Source organism: Barbus barbus (assembly GCF_936440315.1).
Source record: "Barbus barbus genome assembly, chromosome: 46".
NCBI lineage: Eukaryota > Metazoa > Chordata > Actinopteri > Cypriniformes > Cyprinidae > Barbus > Barbus barbus.
Genome location: NC_136724.1, coordinates 23,084,077 through 23,105,152, shown reverse-complemented (window position 1 = coordinate 23,105,152; position 21,076 = coordinate 23,084,077). Strand labels below are relative to the sequence as shown.

General features: G+C 34.9%; 1 protein-coding gene across 1 annotated transcript; it reads right to left on the bottom strand.

The window, feature by feature from the left end:
• Positions 1 to 6,832: 6,832 nt before the first annotated feature.
• LOC306865335 (receptor-type tyrosine-protein phosphatase H-like) lies at positions 6,833 to 20,847 on the bottom strand. The gene is made up of 11 exons (XM_079409877.1): positions 20,787 to 20,847; positions 20,628 to 20,712; positions 15,378 to 16,160; positions 13,280 to 13,582; positions 12,943 to 13,191; positions 11,582 to 11,932; positions 10,693 to 10,953; positions 10,308 to 10,574; positions 10,049 to 10,140; positions 8,124 to 8,194; positions 6,833 to 8,017 (listed from the first exon to the last, which is right to left on the bottom strand). The coding sequence occupies exons 2-11, from the start codon at positions 20,656 to 20,658 to the stop codon at positions 8,005 to 8,007; spliced, it is 2,421 nt and encodes an 806-aa protein (XP_079266003.1). The 5' UTR covers positions 20,659 to 20,712; positions 20,787 to 20,847; the 3' UTR covers positions 6,833 to 8,004.
• Between the last annotated feature and the right edge of the window lie 229 nt (positions 20,848 to 21,076).

Here is a 21,076-nt window from a genome sequence, read left to right as displayed (position 1 = left end):
TCTTCTACCAAATGTCAGATGAATTGGTTGAAATAGTGTAGAGCTTGATTGGACGAATGAAAGAAAGATAAATTTTCCTTTTAAGCCTGTTTGACTTTTATAGTTGTATTTTATATCTTATTTCCAGTTGCAAAACAGTAAGTTGAGAACCGCTGCTGAAGACTGTTGCAGAGCGTTGCACTTCTTTGAGGGCTAGTACATGCCTTTTTAAACCTGAAAAATATAAACCAAAATATTTCAGACATGCTAAAGGTGCTAGAGATCTTTCAGTCTGAAGATGTATTGGTGTAGATCTAGTTTAGGGGATATAATTCATATTTAAATGCAGTTGTCACTACTGAAACTTTGCAGTGTGTGTTTGGCTGGAGACACCAGTTATCAAGAGTAGGACGTACAGAAAACATCATTTTAAAGTCAGATTCTTGAGTCCATATGCTTTATTAAGCTCAATTCTGCAGTGTTTTATTTGTGGACTAGGATCTGTTGGCTGTATGCATGCACTGAAGACAGGTGTGTCGGCGGTCGTCCATCACTGTGCAACTTCTCACTGCGTCGCGACGGCTTTGTATCAGCCTCGTGACGAAAGACTGGAGAGTCCAATCATGTGGCTGTGTTTTGTGTATTTTATGCTGCTTGGAGAAACACCTGCTGTACTGGAAACATGCTCTGTGTAGTTTATAAATGGTATTTATTTCTTATTCAGAGTGTTTCATATCAAATCAGGAGGTGTGTGTACTGTGAGACAGGAAATAGAGGCCTTTGCTTGTGCATTTATACAGGAAGTGTGATGTCACAGTTTAAAAGTCCCAAACTAAACCTGTCCCGGTTTCCCTCACAAATGTGATTTGTCTCGGTGTGAGCGCTCGATTGAAACCAACACTTGGTCAAGGTAATAGAAATACATCTTCAAGGAAAAATCATCTCTGTAGGACAAGAGAATATTTAACATCATTCTCTCTCAGGCCTGTTTCACAATTTACACAGGAACAGCATGTCAATAAGGCTACTAGATTTAATATTTCTGCTAACGAGAGGCATAAACTGAACATTTTGAGAAATTTCATACTCTATCATAATAGAATTTAATTTACATGAGGAGACAGATCATATTTACATAAACAAGCCAAAGCACAAACTCTAGCTTTAAACTGCTGGATTCAGTGAAATAAAGATGGTGTGAAACAGGCTTTCTTTGTTGTTTTTGTTGCTTTCTGTCCTGTTTAATTTGCAGGAGGTCAATTTCTGTTGTGATAAAGGGATCAACATCAAAGCCACATGGAGTCATGTTAGCATTATGAGTGTCATGTGGTAATGATGACACGAAATTAACAGCACAAGCTACACTGTATGGAAGACCAATTCTGCCATAAAAGAAAAAAACATAAAAACTGACAAAAAGTTGAAATTGAGATATAAAAATGAGATGATAATCTGAAGTCAAATTTGACACGTCAAATTATGGCAAAAAAAATTATTTGTGAGATAATAGGTCATTATGATCATTATACAGTCAAAATGATTACAGAGACAATTATGAGATAACGTCATCATTATGACAAAGTCTTTAATGTCTATCTCAATTTCATCGTTTTTATCCTTTTTATCTCATATTTAGATTTTTTTGTCATAACTGTCTATTTATGTCATACTTTAGAATTAGTATTTCATAACCTTCAATTATGTCATAATTTGATGATATCATAATTTCAACTTTTTTGTCATAATTATGACTTTCTGTCTAATACTTTAGACTTACAATGTCATTTAGGATTTTTGTCATAGTTTGACAATCTCATAATTTCAACTGTCTTTTTATCTCAATTTTGTTTGTCAGTTATGACTTTGAATTTTTGTCATAAATTGATTCTTATTTCGACTTTTGCCATAATTATGACTTTTGTCTTATAATTTTGACTTTGTGTTAACTAAGTCCTACAAATTTATATTACGATACAGTAGAATTATGACATATTCAAAATTATGAAATACTAAGTCTAAAGTACAATTTCATACTTTAGAGTTAATATGTCAATTTAGAATTTTTGTCATAGACTTATAATTTTGGCTTTTTGTCCTAATTGTGAGTTTTTATCTCAAATTGGACTTTTTATGTCATCATAAAGACGACTTATCTCATTATTTTGACTAAATTAGTATGGCATAATTAAATTTTTTTCCCTCATAATTTGACTCATAATATTTAATTTTGCCATAATTTTGACTCTCTCTCATAATTTTACCTTTTTATGTCATAGCTTACTTTTCTCCCAACTTTTTAAAATATGATTTTTTTCTCATGTGACGTAAATGGCCTTCCACAAATTGTCACTCAAACCTCCAGAGATGATTTTTCTGTGATGTGATACATCAAGGCTGCAATATAAATAGGGCTTGATTTTTATTATTTTAAAACACATAAAATTGCCATGTTGTTGTTACATCACTGACAGCAATATAGAACTGTTTCTGTCCGAGACTCAAACTTCAGAGAGTCTGTCAGTCTGCAGATATGAGAGGGATGTTTGGTCATCTTCAGAGGTCTTCATCCCTGATTCAACATGAACACACTGGAGTCAAATGCCAACTACTGTAAGCTTGAACTTGCCTGTTTCTGAACAAAACTCAATGATAATCCAACTGGAAATGTTTCAATGTAAGACTGCGCTTGTTCTCTGTGTTTGTGAATATGTACTGTATACTCTTCCTGCTGGGCAGCATGTGCAAACACACCTGTGTGTGTGATGGAGACTGATTAAAGAAGGGATTCAGCACAAAAAGCCTGTTTGGTCCGTTATTGTATGTCCACATTTAGTGCCTCTGACCATTCGTTCTGAAGTGTGTCTTATGCTGCACCATTTCATTCGCTGCAAAATCTTGTTTGGTTTCCGCTTTTTGTGCTGCTTTGTTTATGAAGTCGACATTGGTGGTTTTAAAGGGTGGATGCAACAATGCACATTGTTTTATTCTTGTAATATTTCAGTGCACATCCAAACATGCAAATTAATTTCATGCTGTTCTCTTCTAGAAATACTGGACATTTGACATTTTATTATACTGCTTTTTACTGATTTTGTCAGTAATCAACATGTCACTCTTATTCGAGTACTTGAATGTTTGTTAAATGTTACTAACCAATGTGCACCTGCTTAAAAAAGCATTAATTCTCCAGTTCCAAGGACCATGCAGATGTTTTCTAATATTTTAGTGAGTTTCGAGTAAATATTGAGTAAAAAAATGTATTTATCCCAGTTGCTATAACAAATTACTCTATACAGAGTTTCACTGTTAACGTATAGTATAGTATAGCATTCCCATTAAGTTACTAAAACATGAACATTCAAAATGCCATTTTTTACATTTTTAAAATGTTTTCTTGGTTATGCAAATGTTAAGAGAACTTTCAATTTTTTTTATCATTTTGCATACATTATGAGAATGTTACTTTTAAAAGTTCTTTGAACAACATTATTAAAGACCAGAACTTCGACTTAAAGTTCTATTAATGTAACTTTAAGAGAACATTGCCAGAATGTTAGCCAAAGTTAGCAGTGAACATTCGAGATGGTCCTCACTGCAGAACACAAGATCCAGGGGGCGTGGTTGGATCTAGATCCAATTCCTCCCACCTTACATATCCCTAAACTTACCATCTCCACCCCCTAGATGTGGATCCAACCCTGCCACCTGGATCTTTGTTCTGCAGTGAGGGCCTACTGGAACATTCTCATGACTTTCAATGTTTTTTTGTTTTGTTGTTGTTGTTTTTGCTTTTAAGTTATATAAATATTAGGACAAAACATTCTAAAAGTAACAATTATGGAACTTGCTCATGATGTTGACAGAAAATATTCTGAGAATGTTTATTGCAATATTTAAATAAAATTCAAATCACAACAACAAAACTGGACTTTTAATAAAATAAATGTTCAAATATGCTAATGTAGTTTAAAGTTAGTAGAATGTTGTAAGAAACACTTTTTGTAACCTTTAATTAACATACTAATCATGAAAAGAAAACTGGACATATCAACGTTTAGAAACATTTTAAAACAATGTTCTTATAACCTAAATTTGTAACGTGGGTTATCAGCACATATTGGTGGAGCACCGAATGAACGTCGCACGAATCACACGTTTAGTTTGCAAATGCTGCCCATCTGCTGTGTTGTGTTGCCCACATGTTAGAGGCCAAATGTCCATTTTAATGCTTTATGGATGGTTTTGCATATATTTATTGTAGTATATGTATATCGCGGATGCATGGACTCTTGAATATATTCTGAAGTGATGAATGCCTATTCATCAATCAGAGAATGTACTGTAGGCTACTAAGCAGCCTCGTTTTTTATTTTCTATCTGAACAGTCCATTAACTCTGTTCAGTATTACGAGCAGTTGATCTCTGAAAGCTGTGTGTTTGAGCGTTCATGCTAGCACTACGTTTGTACAAGCAGGCTAAGGGAAATGTGTGTTTTGTTCATATAATCTGACACAGTGTCGTTCAGAAAGTCTAGAAGTAGGTCTGATTCTTTGAATAAACTGGGACTGATAAATTTGCTTTGCTGGCTGGAGTAAGATTTTGATGAGGTGAATTAATATGAGACCCTTGTTTTGTGGATTTAAGGACCCAACAATTCATTTTAGTCTTAATGCAAATTACCCAAATATTTAAACCTAATGTTGTACACTATTATAGTTTCCCTATGAATTTTACCTAGCCTACTACCTATACCATGTACTCTGGTTAGCTAGCTTGCTAATAATACAGGAAGTCTTAATGACTAATTTATTAAATGCAAAAAACTTACATATTTTATTGAATGCTCTAAATAGCGTGTCAACGAGCCTATAAAGACATTTATGAAATGAAAAGTATTAAGCTCTAAAATAAGCTTGTTTGTCCAGCATTGTAAAGCAGAATGATTAAAAAAAATCATTAAAGGACCTACAACCGTTTTTATTGTTCATCAGACAGGAAAAAAAAAAAAAATATATATATATATATATATATATATATATATATATATATGTAACGGGTCCCACTCGCCTGTGGTTGGGCGTGGTTGGATCCACATCTAGGGGGTGGAGATTGGTAGGTTTAGGGATCAGGGGTCCTGAAGTGTCCATCAGTTGTACCCTTCGAAATCCTTCATTCCGAAGGGCCCTTTGAAGTGGCTAATTTTGAGCTCTTCAGTTTGGAACAACACTACAATATGGTCGGCCATGATTGTCTTCACTCCGAAGTGCCCTTAAGAGGGCGATATATCCAGTTTAGAATGCACCGCTTGCGGGTTTTGGTTCTTTTGCTGTAAGGACCTTTGAAATAACTCAAATAATTTGGTGAAGTGAATGCTTGAATCTGATTGTGACATCGTGACATTATTATTATTATATATATATATATATATATATATATATATATATATATATATATATATATATATATATATATTCAGATATCTCTTCTAATTCTTCCCACATTCTCAAAAATGTAAAGGTTTATCTTAACCTTTAAGGCCAATTCACACCGCACAGACAAACGCCAACAAACTCCAATAAACAAGTTGGCTGTTGGATTTAGAATCTTATGAAAAATAACTGTCATGTTAACACTGCACCAACAGACACCGACCAACTCTATATCTATAAGCATGTACAGTCGGGTACTCCAGCCAACCCCAACATACTCCAGCCAACCCCATCCAATGCCAACAGGGGTAACACATTGATCCAACAAACTCCAACAGACTAGTTTGTTGGAGTTTGTTGGCGTTTTTCTGGGTGGTGTGAATTGGCCTTAAAGTGAACAGTTCTAAAAGGACCCATTTGTTTTTTTACATATTACATTATATATTAGGCTACATAATCAACATGTCAATATTTTTTTAATTACTCACAGTTACGATTCATTCATTCGCATGAAATTTTGGCCAGATATTGACTTTAACTCAAGAAATATACACAGATAAAGAAATCATAATTGTACAACCCATAAAAAAAGTTATATTTAACAAAATGGAATAGCACAGGAAAAACACACTAAGAGAAAGCAGGCTAACCCACCTCTGAAAGCAAGTATACAAACGTCTCATTATGGGTAGAGGCAAAGAGCTCTCCCAAGACCTTTGCAAGATTGTTGTGCTACATAACAATGGCACTGGTTACCAACGGATTTCACAACTCCTAAATTTTCCTGAAAGCACCATTGGGGCTGTTATCAGTTGGCCATTCACAGGAGCTTCTTGCGAGATTTCTGATCAGGGAGTCGGACGGTTAGTCAGAAGAGCAGTCCAAGAGCCGATGACCACACGGAAAATGCCCCAGAAAGACTAGGAGGCAGCAGATACAATTGTTACTGAGAAAACAATAAGCAATGAACTCCAATACCACAGCCTCCATGCACGCTCACTCTGGGAGGACCCATCAGTGAAGAAAAGACTTGCTGAAGCTCGTTTGAAGTTTGCTGCACGAATTACTGGAAGAATATAGTCTGGTCAGACGAGACAAAAATTGAACTTTTTGGCAATAATACCACAAGCTATGTTTGGAGGATAAATGGCTCTACGTATATCCCTAAAAATACCATGCAAACAGTAAATTTGCGGTAGATACATTTTTCACAAAACAAAACTTTTTGCAAGTAAATGTATCTTGATTTAAGAATGTTTATATAGTTGTACCAGAAAACAAGACAGAAATACTGAGTAAGAAAATCCTTTTTGCAGTGTGTATAATGAGGACTTATGGTTGTAAATGTGAATGAACATCACAAGTTTGAAAGAAAGTAATTATACTGAGAACTTGCATAAAGTAGTGAAATAAAGCGAACAAACCCATGTGTAAAATCTTCATTTATAATAAAACCAATCTCCAAACAAACCAAAATAATCTACAGTAATCCATCATGAAAATTAAAATTCACATGAAGCTATAACAAATGTCTTTAAGAAAAGGGTATTCGTGTTACAGTTTTGAAGATTAATTATATTTCCCTTAACTATAGCAAATATCACACTCATTTTACAGTAAATATGTCAATATGTAATTGGTAACGAAAAAAAAGACATACAGGTCAAAAAACAAGTGAGAACAGAGAGTAACAACCCCTTAAAGCAATGCATTTTCCAAAGACATAATGGTTTAAACTGTATGTTAACTGTATATTCTATACCCTCATCCTAAGCATAACCCACACAGAAAACATTTAGCATTTTTACATTTTCAAAAAACAGCTATTATGATTTATAAGCAGTTTTCCTCATGGGGACCAAAACATGTCCCCACAAGGTAAAAAATACCAGGTTTTACTGTCCCTCTGAGGACATTTGGGGCCTCATTTATAAAATGTTGCATAGAAATCATCCTAAATTTCTAAATAAATGGAATGAACGTATGACCAGAAAATGCATGTACGCTTCTCTTTCAGATGTGAAATCTATGAATCGCAAATTATCTTAAACTTGCATGCAGGTAAACGACTCCTAATTAATGTCATTAACATATAAAATATCAACAATCATCATAATTTAGAACAGCGAGCTGCAAGAACAGCTTACATTTTTTAAAATCTGCAATACTCTGTCTAGAAAAAGTGCATAGTCTGCTCAGACCCTGACGTGACGCTAAGCACTTTTCCACGTCAAAGACAGTTTTTACAAATATCAGCATTGGCTTGGATTTAAGCACTCTAAAATCAAATCTGTGCGTATGCGCATTACAAATGAGGCCCTTGGTCCCCATAATGCAGGGTCTAACAAAAATGTATTTCTTCTGTGCATTTTTTCTGTTTCCTAATGTAGTCTAGTAAACCTGACATTGTATATTACAAACATCGCTGTCTCTTTGACAAACTGCTTTTCTTCCTCTTTTGTAAGGCGTTTTCAATAGAAGCATCTGTTAAATGCATAAATGTAAATTAAACCAGAATCAATCATTTTGCATGAAATCACACAAAATTTTAGTATTTGATTTTTTTCTTTTAATAAGTAGGTCATGTCATAGGGATTCAGATGTTGTTTCTGTGAAAAGAGAGTCAGAGTTAAATGTAAATCATACTAAGTTGTAAGAAATATTAATAACAATAAATGTAACTGGTTGGAGATTCAGCTGATTTTACAAACCTACATTTTCCTCTTTACCCAACTCAGATTCCAGTGGACATTGTTTTGAAATTTGGCAGTAAAGTTCTTTTCTAGCTGAAAAACAAAATGGATTTTTTTATTTCAGTTAACTTTTCCAGGTATTTGTACAGCAGGGACGGATTAATGCACGGGCCTATCGGGCACTGGACCAGAGGGGGCCCAGCCGAAACACCGTTACTCCCAGACCGCGATTTCCCCCTCAGATTTTTGAGGCAAGTGGACTTTTAATGCAGCTTCCAAAAGACAAAAAATATAATAGCCGACTAATATTTTTTATATTTAATAAACAATCACACTGGTGTGATTAGATCATTCAGTAAGTCACATCATCAGCTGCTAAATTAAAATCTGCGCTCGCTCAGCTGTTGAGTTTATGAGTACAATGGCCAATAAGAGGCGTTCAGATGAGTCGCCCCCACACACACACAGCGTGATTTGTGCCCACCCTAGAAATTTAAATGCCCCCCGATGGTGGTGCCCTGGCGCCGGCTCTGGAGAGCTCCCTGAATAAATTCTGCTCTCTGCCGATTTCTCTCATCAGAAACAACAAAGTGCAGAAGTGCCTACGATGTAAGCAAGATATTAATTTGACAATGTAAGCAACTTCAGTGATTAATGGGAGTTTTTGAGATTGCTTTAATTTTGCCAATGATAATGTTCTTTGATCATGTAAATGAAGTCTATTTACATTTAGTGCAAATTGTCCGCCTTTTGGCGGAGACTATTTACACTAACTCCGCCCACCAACGTGTGATAGGGCCTGTCAACATTATAAAAAACGGCTTTGAATCTTATTTTCCAGTGGCGCAGATGGTAAAGTGCGTGCTTTTTGATGCGATCGACCCGGGTTCGAAACCGCATTTTGCCGAACTTTTTTTCTCCCTTTTCAAATCTCATATCACATCGTAAAAGCATTTATTGTCAATAAAAATGAAAGAAATAACCAAAAAGTTGATAATAAAGTATCGGGTAAGGGTTAGGGTAGGTGTCGGGAGGGCTTTATTGTATCAATAAGGTGGCATCCATTTAATAATTTGAATTAAAATTATTAAAAATTTGCACTCAATACGTTATTATTGCATACTGGTTTAATGTAATACAATACTGAAGTGCAGATAATTGCCACTATTTTGCGACAAGTAGTATAAATAGCAGAAAATCCTGCTATTTTAACATAGTGTAAATATAATCTATTTGCACATAGTGTAGATAGCATATCGCTAAAAATACTGCTATTTTCACTTGGTGTAAATAGAATCCATTGCTATTTGAATTTATGAAAAAATGAGCACAATTTCAACTGAGAGGGGCCTTTAATCAGTCCATGCCCAGGGCACCAGTACTTCATAATCCGTCCCTGTTGTACAGTACAAAGCTATTTTAAAATGTTTATTTCTTTTCCTTTCCTTTCCTTTCCTTTAAATTTTTAAATTTAGAATTAAAGAATTAATTGTTTAATCTTTATTCATTCATTCCATAATAATTTAGTGGTCCCACTTTATATTAAGTGGCCTTAACGACTATGTACTTACATTTAAATTAATCATTTAGTACAATGCACTTATTGAGTGCATACATGTTTTTACATTGTATTTATATTTGAAAAATACCTGCATGTAATTACATCTGTAATTAATTTCTGTAATTACATTTATAATTACACTGTTGACCGATCCCTTACACCTTAACCCACCCTTAAACCTACCCATACCACCAAACCTGTCACTAACCTTACCCATATCCCATCTCAATAGCAGCAAAAGTGTTTTGCAATAAAATATAACCACAGTTAGTACATTGTACTTATTTTTTGATGTAAGTACATAGTTGTTAAGGCCACTTAATATAATGTGGGACCAATTTAGTTACTGTAAAGTTGTAAACAAGTTTGATGAAACATTTATTCACCTTCTCAAACAGTGCATCCCGAGTATCGTTACAATGAAGTGGCTTTTCAGAAGAACACAACATTGTCAGGACCAGTGTCCTCTTCTTAGGCTCTGAACATAAACAAAGACTATTTTAAACCAAGAAATCTGTGTGCAAAAACATTCAAAATACTCATTTTCATAACATGTCAGAATTGCATAACCATGAAATGCAATAGATGTAATAGATACAAAGCCAAATGTTTGCTTCATGAGCAAACAAGATGTAGTGTCTTTACCTGTGCATGCATGATCAGTGGCTGGATCACTCACATTTCCTGCCACAACACGGACATTAAAGTCGTATCTTGTTCCTGGCTTTAAATCAGTAAACTTGGCGTTTGTACCAGGTGTATATTGTGTTGTTTCAGATTTGTTCCAAAAAGCCGTGTAACATTCCACCGAGTAATTCATCTTGGCACCCTCTGACTCATTTGGAGCTTCCCAGCTTACATCTATGGTAGTGCCGTTAGCGTTGGCCTTTACATTGTTAGGTTTAGCAGGTGCTGTTAATTGATTAGTAACATGTTATACATCTGAACTTGAAAATGTGATGAAGACAGAAATTTAAGCTACTGGACAAATGATCTGTAAAAAAGGGATTGCAATATAATAATTACTCACGGGTGTAACCTTCCTTTAGAGCAGGTATACTTGTCAGATTACCATTACGAGTAACAACTGAAACGGTGTAATGCACTCCTGCCTTCAGATTATCAAACGTTTTAAAAAAGTTTACAGTTTTAATTGGTTCGGCAGGCATATACACGTATGCAGTTGTATTAATAGTCACTTCAAATGTTTCATATTTCCCTTTTTCTAATGTCCAAGAGGCATACATGGCTTGGGGGCCGGGGGTTAAAATGAGGTTCACAGTTTTTGGTCCTGGATCAAGAGAAGAGAATAGAAGAGTTAGTCAGAATTTTGGAAATGCTTACTACATTATTGAATGCAGGCTTAAACATTTGGACAACACTCATAAATACTCCTTTAGTTGTTTATGGAAGTCATGGAACAAAAAATACAAAAGGTAATTGTGACTTATCTCACAATTCAGTCTCTTTTCTTTTTTAAACTTGAATTGTCTGAATTGTGAGATTTAAAGAGACCATTCTGAGGGGGAAAAAAATGAGAAAAATGGTCTGAATATTGAGATTCAGAAATTTAAGAAATTTGCAATTGCGAGTTCTTGTAAGACATAAACAATTTTGAGAAAAAACTCTGTACTGTGAGATATTAACTGGCAATTCTGATAAATAAAAAAAAAAACATCAGAATTTTGAGATATAGATTTGCAATTGCAAGAAAAAAAGCCTGAATTTTGAGAAACTGGAGAAAAAGAAATATTCCATGATAGAAACAATGTTCCATTATTTTTTGACTCACATTCAGCTTTATCTAATGTAATAAGCTCACAGCTTGGTAACGGAATAGCCAATTAGAATTAAATATGCATGATAGATGAAATGCCATTAATTAGGGAAATAATGTAATAACTGAGCATGACACTCACGTGTGTATGCTACGATTGACAACATATCTCCTGACAGGGTGTTGTTCTTTGTTAGCACTGCCACACACAGACAAAACATGCTGCCGTCTGATTTATCAGTCTCATTGATAAAATGTGTTGTATTTTCCACTATTTTGCAGAATGTATTATAGAAGTCTGCTTTACTGTTGCTGCTCATCGTACTGTTGCTCTTTGTTATGATGTTGCATTTAGTACACTCATGGTGGTGTTTGACTTCTTCAAGACAATAGCGGTATCCTGAACATCTTCCATCAGGCTTTTCCCAAGAGGCTTGTATGACTGTGCTGTCATAGAGTTCTATTTGTGTTAGGTTTTTGACAGTTGAAGGTACTGAAAAAATACCAATAAAGGCAGTTAGTCTATCAAAAACATGTTTTAGTCAAAATTAGCTTCTCTCAATAGCGGTCGTCAAAGAAATGCTTGTTACATTTAAAACAGCTGTTTATAGCTGCTACCTGTTTTTGCCTATATAAATTTGAGTTTATCACACGCTGGATGGAAGTGCCAAGTTGTGTATAAATAATATATTAATAATTTTAAAAAACATTATACAATAAGGGTTATCATTGTTGAGGAAAACTGAAACTATTAAAAACATTTCTGTTAATTAAAAATAATAATGCTAAAATATAATATAAATGTTAGTTGAAAAACTCTATGAAAATTAAAATGTTTCCTTGGCAATAAACTGAAAAAAGTTGAAATTGAAGCAATAAATTATTAACTGAAAATAAATAAAAACTACATAAAACTACCTAAAATGCCAAAAGCATAATATATTACTAAAAATGTAACTATAAATAACATAAAAAAACGTAAAAATACAAAAATAAAACCTTATTCAAGATATTAATAAAACTAATAAAAGCTAAAATAAGACTGGACTTGAACATATATGGGATGGAGATATATGGTGCTTTCAGTTATATATTCAGTTTTGTGCATAAGTAAAATTTGTATGTAAATGGTAAAATGGTCCTTTATTAACAAATATTTTATGTGATATTCCAATATTACATTTTTTAAATTGCAAAAATGGTGCACCAAATAATGTAAACCTAAATAGAAAATTAAAAAACAAAACATAAAATGGCAAAGCACAAAACAAAAAAATTAACTAGAATTAACATTAAAACTAAAAATTACAAATAAAATCTCAATTAACAATAAAACTATTCTAAAACTCAAATACAATTAAAGCTCAGAAATGATGCTTTATTTGGAAATGTTTAATGCGATATTCCAATTTTGTGTAAAAGTTAAATTTGCAGCTTTGGATGGAAACGTATGGTTCGAATGGATGGATGGATACAGTGAAGCATAAAACTTTCTGCACTTACTGGTGTAATCAGAAACGCTGCTTGGCACACCTCCAAACGTCTCATTCACTACAGCTTTAACTGTGAACTTATACTCGGTTCCTGGAATAAGATTCATAATAGTGCATTCTTCACTTAGACACTTGTGTTTTTCATCGTTTATGAACGTTACTAAGTAGAAGTCACGGTTTCCATCTGGTTTACTCCAGCTGAGTTCGGCGCTAACAGTTGTCCTATCCACTATTGCCAGATTTTGCACATCAGAGGGCTCTAAAAAAGGGACGGCATGGGTCATTTTGCTCAATAGTCATGTTGAAACCATGTTGCACACAATGAAGTCAAGTCTGAGTCTACTTACGGGTGTAGAAGGAGATATTCTGCGGATTGAGATCCCTGCCACATTTCACAGGAAACACCTGAACACTGTACCGGGTTCCTGCTGTCAGATTCTCTATGCGTTCCGACAGGTCAGGCTGGTTAAATGTCTGGTTAAATGTCTGGTTAAATGTCTGAATAAATGTCTGGTTAAATGTCTGGTTTTTGTCCCCAGTGATCTCCACTCTGTAGTGACTGATGTTCTCAGCACCTGGTCCCTCCGTCCAGCTCAAATTGGCTGCACTTGTGCTCACGTTGGAAATGTATATCTGGCCAAAAAAGCGCTCTACGGACAGACAGATGCAGATGCATAAATGACGTATATCGACATAAACTTACAAACTGATTAGAACGTAGAATGGCTACAATGGTTCGGCCTTTAATAGGGAAAATAAACATCTCATATTTTCATTTTTTCTTGTCTATTACTTAAAAGAAAAAAAAAGTTTAATTCGTAAAAAATTAAGTAATCGGTACCAGAATAGCCCTATTTGCTTGTATATAAAAAGGGGGGGGGGGGGGGGGGGGTCATCTGAATCGGACATGATAAATCAAGATCAGTACATCCTTAAATTTAAGAAAGTTTGAAATTAAGAAATGTGTACATAAATATAAGTATTGTTATTTTTTTTCAATGTAATACAAATATTTTATTTAATACTCTTTTTTTTCTTTTTTACAGTACGATAATATTATTACAATATATTTATAGACAAATTAAATGGGTCAAAAACAGAATGTGGCCTATGAAAACGTTGTTTTCCCCAAGTTTAACTACTTAAGCAATAGCTGTGGAAATAATTTGGTAAAAAATTACTTAATTTTTTCATATGGCCTTTGGATGATACTAGTAAAGTTCTCTCATTTAAATAGCTGAGTTAATGTCATTTTGTTTTTTTTTGTCACTCTTATTTATATTGTGTGTATAATTCATTTTATGTCATAAAGCTATTGTATGTCATTTCTGTGTGAATCATCAGTGATGGGATTGGCTGTGAGGCATCGGGCACCAGCTTAAACCTTGCCTAGGCACCAAATTAATCAGGGCCGGCCTTGTACACTCTTAAAAATAAAGGTAAAAATAAACTCATAGAACAGGGGTAGCTCCAACCCTAATCAAACACACCTGAACAAGCTAATTAAGGTCTTCATAATTACTAGGGTTACAGGCAGGTGAGGTTTTTTTCAGGTTTGGAGCTAAACTCTGCAGGACATCGGCCCTCTAGGACCGACGTTGCCTACCCCTGCCATAAAATAACCTTTTTTTCTAAATGGTCCCATAAAGAACCTTTAACATCTGAAGAACCTTTCTGATTCACAAAAGGTTCTTTGTGGTGAAAGAAGGTTCTTCAGATTATAGTAAGAAAGAGATTGTTCTTTAAAGAACCTTTGACTGAATGGTTCTTTGTGGAGCCAAAAATGGTTCTTCTATGGCATTGCTGTGAAGAACCTTTAAAGCACATTTATTTTTTAAGAGTGTATGTAAGGAAAAATGTCTTAAATGATTGAACAACACATTTTAATGTTTAAAAGGTTGCTTAATTTTTTCTGCTGATTAAGGATGTTTCATTCAGATGAATTATAACTAAACTAATTGATTAAAACTAAACCCATCACATAATTGGAACCCCTAAAAGATTCTTTTACGAAACGCCTGATGGAACTTCAATATAGAACCTTTCTTCTCACTCAAAAATAAAGGTTCTTTTTGGCATCAATAGTTCCATTTAACATCCATGGAAACATTCACTAAAGGTTTGGATTTTTTAAATGTCCTAAAACTCAAAAAAATGTTTTTTTAATGGCACATTTTTTTTTGCACTGAAATGTAAAATAGAAAAACAATTAAAATTATTTATTCATTTAAAAATAATTTAAAAATGAAAATTGAAGACTTTATTTAGATTTTATTATAATAGAGTTGGATATAATGCAACATTTACTTCCAGCCCACGGCCCCAAGTTTGATTTTTGGCATCGCTTTGAAAACCTCCTTTTAGAACCTTTATTTTTAAGCTTGTCAGCGTTCCAACAATATGAATCTAACAATACAATGCTGTGCTCTAAAACAAAGTCCTTACCTTCATAACAGATGTAGGGTAGACTTTTATTGCAGTCTTCTTCCTTCCACATGCCGAAGCTGAGCAGGACCACACAAGCGTCCTCGATGTACTGTTCAGGATCTGGCTCGGGTTCAAAGATGCAGTTGCTGGTGGTGGTGCTCTCGGTTGTAGTGCCCTCGGTTGTGGCGCCCTCGGTTGTTGTGGCATTAAAGGTGGTGCTAAATGTTGTGACCTTAGGGGTGGTGCTATATGTTGTGGTCTTAGGAGTGACAGTCGTTGTTCTGTTACACATATTTATGGCACCTTCAAGCTCATAACATGTCATATTTAAGTAATCAAGTATATCAATCAGTATAGGACACGTGTCTTCTTCTTTTTCAGTTTGAAACATCGTGGAATTCATTGGAGAGGTTACTGTAGCCGAAGTTACTGTGGAGGTTTGTAATGAGGTCATTGGGGAAGATGTTGTGGCAGTTATTACGGTGCTCAGTGGACTTTCTGTAGTTGAGAAACATATAGGAATCAGTTTCTTTTCTTTATTTGGAACAGGATGACCAGGGTACCAATTCTGATATGTAACAGGATCCCCATTGGACCATGCGGCCCACGGGAAGGAGCCATTGTAACTCTTGCGGAGTCCAATCCAGTAGTCCGAAGAGAGGTTCTTCACAATCAGATGGACGTTCCTGCTGGTGATGGTCGTCAGTTCTTTGAAACAGGATTGACAGTAGAGTCTGGCCTCGTCCCATGTGGCATTGGGTAACTGAGGAAAATACAGCTCCTCTGCCCAGATCACTGAGCCTAAACATGATCATTTGAGGAAAAAGTTATCGTAATGTTTGCATACACTTTAAAAATAATACTTCTCTTAACGTTCTGGTGATCCTCATTTAGGGGTCACACTCATACTCGCCCAAAGGACTGCAGTAGAACTGCATCATTTCCTAAAACTATGTGCAAGTGCTGCATTGCCATGGTCAAATAAAATAATAGTTAATAAAAAAAAAGACAACACTGGCAGCTCGCCGACAGACAAGACAGAGCCGTTTACGTTTGATATGAAACATAGTCTCAGCTTTCGAATTCATAGTCTCATAGCATAACATAGTCTCAACATAGTCTCAGCTTTCAAACAATAAATACCCTTTTGTGGCTCTTTAATGTGTCGTAATAGTGAAAATAAATAAACATGAATGAACAACGGAAGGTATCTTGTTTGAAGCACGGAAAGATGTCACACCATAATTCAGGTTCAAGTCCACCGACGTTAATGTACTCTCCTGGGCTGCGTTTCCCAAAAGCATCACAATCCTAAACTGATCATATGGTTCTACGATCAACTTAGCCCTCTATGGGACTAATTGTGAATTTACAGCTTAAAAAATAACTGACTTTATATTTTACATATATTTAGGAGTAAAATCATTTTCCAAAATTAGTTTTCTTTATCTTTACCTTTGACCTTTTTTTTAAGGATCCGTCATTTATAACTGACGTTGTCCCATATGAGTAAATTATTTTTGGCAAATTGTCTGAAACTTCACACACAATCAAATGCTTTTTCTCTATCTGAAAAGACGTGAAAAGGCCTTACTGTTTCAAAAAACATTAAAAATCTTTATGAACATTCAGGTTTTTTTCTTGTGCTGCTATATTTGATTTGGAACTCGTGCATGAAAATGTCTAAATCGTGACACAAATTCGGATGCAATTTCACTGCCTGAAAACCATATCTTAGTGTTTCAAAAGCATTAAAACAACTTTGTGCTTCATATTGGAATTTCAAATCAGTTATCGCAGCACAAGTGAAAGACAACAAGACTCTTGTTTTTCAGTGTACCCCACACAAGTAGATGCTGACTTGTGCAGTCATCATTGGAGCATTGCTGCCTGTCAGTATAGTAATGCCAATAGACATAGGCATCTTTCCTGACCTCTGCTTGTTTCAAACTGGCATACAATAATGTACCCAAATGCCTGACTTCCACAACAACCTATTCTTCATCACTGCCCTCAGCTTCATTGCTTCTATCTTCCTTGGTCCTCTACAACTTGTTTTATTACTTCAACCTGATTTCCTGATGCACTCATATATCACTACCATCAATACTTTCTGAAATAAGTACAGATTTGTCTCTCCATCTTCCAAAAATCATACAAAAATAAATTTAAAACGCATGCAAAAAGGTTATTATACTGCCTGCCAATAGTGTCAATGCTGGTCAATAGTGTCAGCTACAGCAAATATGCATCCCATAATAGGACTTTGTCAGTTATGCATGATGCTCAGATTTGTTGGTCTCTGGGTTGTTGTTTTATAACAGTGCATTAAAAATGACAAAAAAACGCATTTGGATGTATATACAATTATATTGTTTTAAACTTGAATTTATATGTATTTTCTAGTCTAAAATTAGTTCACTATGGAGCCTTGAGAGCATGTGACCTAACGTGCTAATGTCTGCTTTGCAACTTAGTTACCAAAAATGTGATGCACATGGCTAATAAATTAAAATATGAATGGTTGAAGGGGACGTCATTTGACATCAATAAAACAAAATTTTGTTGGTTGAACATTAATATTGTATTTTAAATGCAAATTTCTTAGCGATATCCCATGGAGGGTTAGGATTACGATGCTTTTGGGAAACGCAGCCCTGTCTGGTTTGTTTATTAGATGGAAGATTCAGCGTTATGATTGGTCAGATTGCCTGTCAATGAAACTCATGGCAAAGGGTGAATTGGTTCAACTGATTCGAAGCTTTGAAAAGTTAAATTTCTCCCATCATTAGTTAAAATTATTCTTAATATTTTGGACCTTTTATTGAAAGTAGTTGACTGTTAACTGTTGAGACATGCTTTCATATTTATAGACCTGTAAAAATTGGGTCTGTGATGTTTGAGAAGCGTGACATGCAAAAGTGGCGTTTGCAAAAATAGTTTGAACCTGCTTTATTTCTGCTTTATTTTCGTAGTTCACTAGGGGACACTGGTGATGCAGAAACTGCCTAACCTGGCTTTAAAAGTGACCAAACAAGTTTTTCTGGCTTTCTGAGGTTACATTTTTTACACATCAGGGGGCGTTTTAATAGTACAGATATAGTACAGCATCTCTGGATCCAAAAACAAGCGAAGCAGAAGATCTGCGTAAACCAGACGGAGTGGACAGAAGATGACTTATGCTCAAGTAAGCTAACTTGTTTATGGACTCGATCTACTGTTTATGTTTTAATGTTTTGATCATTGGCTCTGAAAGTTTTGTGAAAATTATCAAAAATGCAGCTGGGGAAAAATTGTATATTTTGTAATTTGAAAGAATTTTGACTTGAAACGGTTACTCTTGCTTAACTCATTGTTTAATTAAGGACTGTTTAACCTTTTTAAATCATGTTTGCATTTGTGTGTGTGTGTGTGTTCATATAGCAAGTGAAACAAACTGTCGTACCATTCCATTGACAAAACATTTTAAAAATAAAACACTAAATACTTTGGTTAAAAGTGACAGAGAAGCACTAGAGGGTTGCATTAAGTATTTTAAAAATATCTAGAAATGCTCCATAGGATGTATTTTCAATAAAAGTGTATGTTGTCTTGGTGCACTGGCATTATACATTTGCATCAGAGCACATGTTAGGGTTACAAAACTGACAATGGTAACTATGTATGGATCTTACTATAAAAAAAATATATGGAATATTGCTCATCATTTATGCTTGGTTATGCAAATCTCAGGTGAGCAAGGGAGTTTTTCCAGGAAGTTTTTGAGGATGTAAATGCAAATGATTTGAGAGTGGAATAAAAGAGGAACAGTTACACAATTGTCCACTCATGACTGTAAATGAATATGCATACTTGGAACTTTATGAATGTTTTAAGAAATGTGCAAGACGTCCAATTCATATTTTACATCCCTCAAATAAAGTGGTATGCATAGACTAACAGTACAAAGTTGGAACAGTTAAGGTGTGTTAATGTTTTTGAAAGTCACCAAGGCTGCGTTCATTTGATCAAAACATACAGTAAAAACAGTATTAATGTGAAATATTATTATTATTTAAAATATCTTATTTCTATTGTAATGTAGATTAAAATGTAATTCATTCCTTTGATGCAAAACTGTATTTTCAGCATCATTACTCCAGACTTCAGTGTCACATGATCCTTCAGAAATCATCGTATGCTGATTTTCTGCTCAAGAAGCAGTTCTGATTATTATCAATGTTGCAACAGTTGTGCTGCACAATATACTGTATTTGTGGAAACCTTGATACTATTTTTTTTCCCAGAATTCTTTGATGAATAGAAAGTAAAAAAAAAAAAAAAAAAAGGTTGGTTGCACTTTATTTTACGGTACATGTACTTACATGTATTTACAGTGTACTTACTCAAGAAAGTACTGGTAATATACGGTAACTACATGGGGTAGAGTTAGGTTTAGGGGTAGGTTCAGGGTTAGTACCTAGTTATTACCTAGTTATTGTAATTACTATAATAAGTACATAGTATGTACATGAGGAACAGGACTGTAAAATAAAATGCTACCAAAAAGTCTTAGGCCGTGTTCACACTTGGCGTCTTTTTTGACTAGAAAAAGTTGACAAGAGCGTTTTTTTTAATGAAAAACAAAGCTGGCAGCGTCTGTTACAAATAGCAGCTGAGAGCGTCTTTTGTTGTCATAGCAACAGCTGTAACAGTAGCCTAGCGCTGTGTACTGCAGAAATGTCAAGAAAGAGTAAAAAGTTGGCTCTTGCGTTGGCTTTTGAAGTTAACGGGAAAGAAAATGTCGATTCACAACGACGTTTGTGGGTGCACGACATTATACGGGGAAGGAACCAATATTATGATAGAGTTTTGTGCTCATATCATACAGCTCCTTGTGCTCCGAAACTAGTACGAGCAGTCTATACACCTTCTCCATTTTTCTTCTTGTTGTTATGGAAACGACAGATCTCGCTGCTCGCTTGTCATTGGTCAGCTGTCAAAAAGGCGCTTGACGTAGGGCGTTTTTTTAAGAAAAGTTGAAATTTTTTCAACTCGAAAAAACGCTCTGAGCTGCAGAAAAAGACGCCGGCGGTGGCGTTTTAAAAAGCGCTCAGGACTTTTTTGAAAACACGGTTTACTCCATAGGATTATAATGTAAAACAGACGCCGGCAGCTTTGAAAAAGACGCCAAGTGTGAACACGGCCTTACTCATCCAAAACTTCTGAATGGCAGTACAATATGTTTTCCACAAACATATAAAGCATAAAAACCTGTGTCAAACTTACTCAGAAGAAGAGGCAGCCACAGTGTGTTCATCTCACACCTGTTTTTGTTGATTCTCTGGTTGTCAGTCTCAGGTCAGGTCAAGACCTTGTGGAGTAATGAAAACAACATCCTCAATTAACAGACATATTCAGACAAATAAACTGACGGTAAACACTCACTCTGTCAGCAATCCTCTCCTGTCCACCGATGGTCCTGATCTGATCCTGAGCTCTACAGTCTGATCTCTAACAACAACCTATTCACACAGTGACTTTGCATTGGAACCCTCAACATTTCCATTGAACCTGCATTTGCAAATAGCTGGACTGTTTTATACATGTGTTTTATACATATATGTTTTATAAATGTTTTATAATGTTTTTTAAGCAGTGTGCCTAATTGAGAATTAATTTAGATTTAGCTGTAATGTTTTTCATTTGATCAGTGTCTTAAGTTGGGCTCTTGACCC